Source organism: Heptranchias perlo, chromosome 15 (genome assembly GCF_035084215.1).
Source record: "Heptranchias perlo isolate sHepPer1 chromosome 15, sHepPer1.hap1, whole genome shotgun sequence".
Lineage (NCBI taxonomy): Eukaryota > Metazoa > Chordata > Chondrichthyes > Hexanchiformes > Hexanchidae > Heptranchias > Heptranchias perlo.
In genome coordinates, this window is record NC_090339.1 from 8,031,185 (window position 1) to 8,037,184 (window position 6,000).

Below are 6,000 nucleotides of genomic sequence, written 5' to 3' on the forward strand. Positions count from 1 at the left end.
TGTACTGGAACAATTTGGCTAGAGGCATGGCTAGTTCTGGAGCACAAGTCTTCATCACTACAGCCAGGATGTTATCAGGGCCCATACCCTTTGTTGTGTCCAGTGCACTCAGTCATTTCTGGATATCATGTAGAGTGAATCGAATTGGCTGAAGACTGGCTTCTGTGATGGTGGGGATGTCGGGAGGAGGCAGAGTTGGATCATCTACTTGGCCCTTCTGGCTGAAGACGGTTGCAAACGCTTCAGCCTTGCCTTTTGCACTCACGTGCTGGGCTCTGCCATCATTGAGGATGGGGATGTTTACAGAGCCTCCTCCTCCGATTAGTTGTTCAATTGTCCACCACCATTCACGACTGGATGTGGTAGGACTGCAAAGCTTTGATCTGACAGAGTGAAGCAGCTGCGAATTTGGTGAGTGTGGGAAGTAGGTGCTGCTTTGCCTTGCTTTTCCTAACTTTTTCTGCAGAGCAGCGGCGGACCTGAGCAGCAGAAGACTGAGAGTGGGGAATAAAAGCAGCAGCAGATCTGCAACAAGAGAAAACTACTCAATTTTAATAGCAATAAGTTCAATTGCTATTAACTGTTTAAGTTCAATTTTAAAGTTTAAATTTTTAAGTTTCTGTCAGGCTTCAGCAGAGAGCTGCTGTAGCAAGTTAATTGGTAAACTAGATTAAACTGGTACTTGAAGGTGGGGCAGGCCTGACTCATCTGAGTCACAAACTGTAGAAATACAGGGGCCTGTCAGTGCGAACAGCACGGTGTGCGGACAACACAGTGTGAATGGAGAGTTTGGTACGTGTGAGAGTTTAAGGGTTAATCTCTTTAAAATCTAGTGCATATTGCTTTCAACTATTTAAGTTCAATTGCTATTAACTGTTTTTGGAGGAGGGGACAGAGTGTAACATATCAAAGTTTGCAGATGATACAAAGATGGGAGGGAAAGTAGAGAGTGAGGAGGACATAAAAAACCCCACAGAGGGTTAGAGACAGGCTGGGTGAGTGGGCGGAGATTTGGCAGATGCAATACAATATTGGAAAATGTGAGGTTATGCACTTTGGCAGGAAAAATCAGAGAGCAAGTTATTATCTTAATGGCGAGAAACTGGAAAGTACTGCAGTACAAAGGGATCTGGGGGTCCTAGTGCAAGAAAATCAAAAAGTTAGTATGCAGGTGCAGCAGGTGATCAAGGCGGCCAACGTAATGTTGGCTTTTATTGCTAGGGGGATAGAATATAAAAACAGGGAAGTATTGCTGCAGTTATATAAGGTATTGGTGAGACCGCACCTGGAATACTGCATACAGTTTTGGTGTCCATACTTAAGAAAAGACATACTTGCTCTCGAGGCAGTACAAAGAAGGTTCACTCGGTTAATCCCGGGGATGAGGGGGTGGACATATGAGGAGAGGTTGAGTAGATTGGGACTCTACTCATTGGAGTTCAGAAGAATGAGAGGCGATCTTATTGAAACATATAAGATTGTGAAGGGGCTTGATCGGGTGGATGCGGTAAGGATATTCTCAAGGATGGGTGAAACTAGAACTAGGGGGCATAATCTTAGAATAAGGGGCTGCTCTTTCAAAACTGAGATGAGGAGAAACTTCTTCACTCAGAGGGTAGTAGGTCTGTGGAATTTGCTGCCCCAGGAAGCTGTGGAAGCTACATCATTAAATAAATTTAAAACAGAAATCGACAGTTTCCTAGAAGTGAAGGGAATTAGGGGTTATGGGGAGCGGGCAGGAAATTGGACATGAATTTAGATTTGAGGTTAGGATCAGATCAGCCATGATCTTATTGAATGGCGGAGCAGGCTCGAGGGGCCGATTGGCCTACTCCTGCTCCTATTTCTTATGTTCTTATGTACTGTGCGACATCACAGGTGAAGCAGGAGAGTCCAAGAGGTGAGCACAGTATAATAGGAGAGACCGAGAGCGGGAGGAGAGTCTGAGAGGTGAACACAGGGTAAATCTAAGGCAAGTCATGGCAGCACAGCTCGCACCCGTGATATGCTCCTCCTGCACCGAGCAACTTGCTCCTTCAACTCATCACTGGTCCTTTCCCTCTGAACCTCTCTGTCAAGCAACCACCTTACGAAGCCTTTTCCCAGCGCTGCCTCTTGTTTTCCAACAGTTCCCTGCCGGGAAGCCAATTGCTCCTGGAGGGTCTTGTTATTCCTAGGAATCACCTCAAGACTGGCCAACTTGTTCCTGGGCTCTTTCAAGTTGCCTCTGATCTTCTTGACCATTGTCAGTGCATTGAAAAGATCACGCTGCAGTTTTGCAGATCTTTCCACCCGTTCATCATTGGATTGTCTCCTTTGACCTTCAGTCACCTCTTGCTTCCTTTCAAGAGCTACAACCTCTTTAACATGGGTCTTTTGTGGGTTTCACAGGTGGACTGGAGGCCCTGGTTGTGAGAGGACTGCTCCGCAACCTCAGTGTCCAACTCTTGCACCTTCTGCACCATTTCGTTCCTCTCCCTCTTTAGGTCTTCGAGGCCCAACTGATTACTTTCCAGAGTCTGAATCTGTTGAGTGAGCATCTGTACTTCAGCTTCCTTCTCAACCTTCAATGTCTCATACTGCAGGACAACAGACGCCATCTCACTGCAAATCCTTTCCGCCTCCTCTTTCAGCACGGACATTTGTTGCAATTTACTCTCTTTCGGCTTCTATCTCTCAAAACTGAGCATCGTGTCCTTTTTGGCCCTCAGGGCTTCCTCGAGGGTCTCCCACTTCCAGTGGGCATAGAGGACAACTTGCTGAACCGCCCGTTCTTTATTTTGCGAATCTTCTGCCAGCTGGCGCCTCAGTTTCTTCTCTTCCTCCAGCTCCACGTCCTTTTGCATCAAGGAGTTATGGAGCTTCATGATCTCCATGTTCAATATTTTGAGCTGTGTGGTCAGCCTTTCCTCCTGAACCCATGCAGCTTGCTTGAGCAGCTCATTCTAGTCAACCACCTCGTTGACTGACAGCTAGAGGCTGACGATGTTTGCGATTAGCTGGCTTTTCAGCTCTTGAAATGCCTTCGTGGCTTGCAGGTCGACCTCCAGGCGGAGCTTGGTGTCCTCGATGCCCTGCAGTTCATCGGCCCATTCCTTCAACTGGGTCCTCATCACCTCCACCTTTTTTAAAAACAATTCGTTCATGGGATGTGGGCGTCTCTGGCAAGGTCAGCATTTATTGCCCATCCCTAACTGCCCTTGTGAAGGTGGTGGTGAGCCGCCTTCTTGAACTGCTGCAGTCTGTGTGGTGAAGGTTCTCCCACAATGCTGTGAGGTCGGGAGTTCCAGGATTTTGACCCAACGACGATGAAGGAACGGCGATATATTTCCAAGTCAGAATGGTGTGACTTGGAGGGCAACATGCAGGTGGCGGTATTCCCATGCTCCTGCTGCCCTTGTCCTTCTAGGTGGTAGAGGTCACGGGTTTGGAAGGTGCTGCTCCCACACTTACTTTGCCATCTCCAGCTTGTGCACACTCTTGTCCACATCGTCCTTGGAGCTTAACAGGTCCTCCTTCTCGGCTGCTTGTTGAGGCACTCGAACTCCTCGTATAGCTCGTGGACCTGTCTAATCAGCACCTGCCTCTTCTTGCCATTTGCCAGCTGAGCCTGCAGGGAGACCACCTACCACCTCTGCTTCAGATTCTTCTCTTTCTCTTCCTGGAGCAGCTTCTGGGTGTCCTTTAGGTGGGACTCCAGACTCTACATCTCCTTGGCCAGTTTGATAGCTTTGGACTTAGTCCTCCCTAGAGCTCCGGCAGTGTCTTCCAGCTCGGCCTGCAATTTGAGGACCCGATCCAAACAGTTTTCCTCTTGACAGTTACCACGTCACTGCTCTCTCTCATTCTGGTGAAAGCCTTCTACAGGACTGCTTTGGTTACAGACAGACTTCCTCGGCCTTCATCAGCGACCCTTTCTAGACTTCTGGAACTCCTAAGAACGTGCAGAGATTTCCTGAAAAATTCCCGTACGCTCCTTCCTCAGCTCACTCCTGGAAGCCTCCATTACAATACCCTCCGCGAATGTGTAATTGTACATATCTTCAAACTCCTTAACATCAGCCACCATCATTTCTTTACAGAGTTTCCAGAACTAGTCCCAATCACGATCCTGGTTTAGGACAACGGCTTCTTCATCCACAACACTTTGCTCATCTTACATAGCACCTTGCTTCCTGTCACAGCGCACACCCTTTAGCCCAGGACTCTTGCTGGAGGTCATGGATCAGGAACTGATTGGCCCTCTCCTGAGCACACAACAATTCCTCAAACGTTTCCTCCATATTGGATAGTTTTTTTTCCCCCCTCAGACACGATTCCACTTCTGACACCATGGGGCCGACTTTTGGATGGCGGAGCGTGTCCGTTGGGCTCGTAAAATGGCGGAATCCCAGAACGGGTTCGGAGCCCGGCTCCAACCTGCTGACTTCCAGGTTCCCCAGTGATGCATTCGGGTGCGCGCGCACCTCCCGAATGCGGGACTCCCACCGGCAATTAAAGCCAGCAGGATGATCATTTACATAGTTAAGCAGAAAGTTGATGTACTTGAGAGACCTCATTGAGTGGAGATTTTGGCAGGGGTGCAATTTTGAAGGATCCTCAGCGTGTTTCCCGTGCTGTGGGAAACACTCCCTGTTGGAGCAGATGTGTTTCAGCCAGCAGCCGGTGGGAGATGCAAAGGATTATTTGACAGGTGGGGGATAAACCTCAGAGTGCCCTGCTGCAATAAGTCACTTCAGACAAAGTTTTGGCTGCAAGACCTTTGTGTTTTCACTCAAAATTCTTAATTTATACCCAAAACGCTGCTGTGCAAAAACATTTACCTACTTTGTGGACCCCCTCAAACTGACATCATCAGGATAGGGGGCGCCATGGCTGCATTCATCACTTCATCCGAGGACGAGCAACATCACAAGCCTTGCCAGGCACGCCGTCCACCTTCGCCACATGGAGCTCCACAACACAGTGCTGCACCACAGGCATCTGCACAACAGAGAGACAGACATCGCAGGAGGCACTACCCTCGCAACAAGGTCTACAAACCGAGTCTCAGCTTCCTGGACCTCTGAGGAGCAGTGCATACGGAGGCTCAGAGTCAGTCGCCAGGTAGTCGCGGACATCTGCAACCTCCTTCATGCCGAGCTGCTCCTGGCTGGGCCGAGCAGCATGTCCGTACCTGTCGCTGTCAAAGTCACCACTGCCCTCAACTTCTTTGCCTCTGGATCGTTCCAGGCTGCCAACGGGGACATCGCCGGGGTCTCAGTCGTCTGCACACAAGTGCATAAGGCAGGTCACTGACGGCTTGTTTCGCATGGCCTCGCATACGTCAAATTCCCCATGGATGACTTCAGCCAGACAGAGTGGGCAGTGGGATTCTACGCTGTGGCTGGCTTCCCACGGGTGCAGGGTGTAATCGAATGCACCCATATAGCAATACGAGCACTTCCACATGAGCCAGGACTATTCATCAAGAGGAAGGACTTTCACTCCATCAACACTCAGCTCATCTGTGACCACCGCAAGAGATTCCTTCATTTGTGCGCCAGATATCCTGACAGCTGCCACGATTCCTTCATCCTCCGGGAGTCCAACATCCCGCCCCTCTTCCACGCACCAATTGCCCGCAAGGGCTGGCTTCTCGGGGACAAAGGATACCCCCTTCACATGTGGCTCATGATACCTCTAAGGAGCCCCACCACTGAGCAACAGTGTCGATATAACGACAGCCACATCGCTACTAGGTCGACAATTGAGCATGCTATAGCGCTGCTCAAGATGCACTTCAGTTGCCTTGATCGTTCTGGGGGAGCGCTTCAATACGCACCAGAGTGGGACACATTATAGTCGTCTGTTGTGCCCCACAACATGGCACAACAGAGAGGGGTGCTGCTGGAGGAGGCCCCATCCACATCTGCCACCCACATTGAGGAGGACGAGGACGCAGAGGAGGAGCAGTAACCCATGGGCAGAACAGTGGCTCACCTGGCTGCTCCTGAGGCC

The 6,000-nt window shown here is 49.8% G+C and overlaps 1 protein-coding gene across 1 annotated transcript in view; it reads right to left on the bottom strand.

The window, feature by feature from the left end:
• The window catches only part of LOC137333191 (sodium- and chloride-dependent neutral and basic amino acid transporter B(0+)-like), a 52,252-nt gene extending 50,008 nt beyond the window's left edge, over nt 1-2,244 (bottom strand). Inside the window, exon 1 of the mRNA XM_067997375.1 lies at nt 2,092-2,244. Within this exon, the coding sequence (XP_067853476.1) occupies nt 2,092-2,244 (153 nt within the window). The remainder of the gene's footprint in view (nt 1-2,091) is intronic.
• Nucleotides 2,245-6,000: the final 3,756 nt, after the last annotated feature.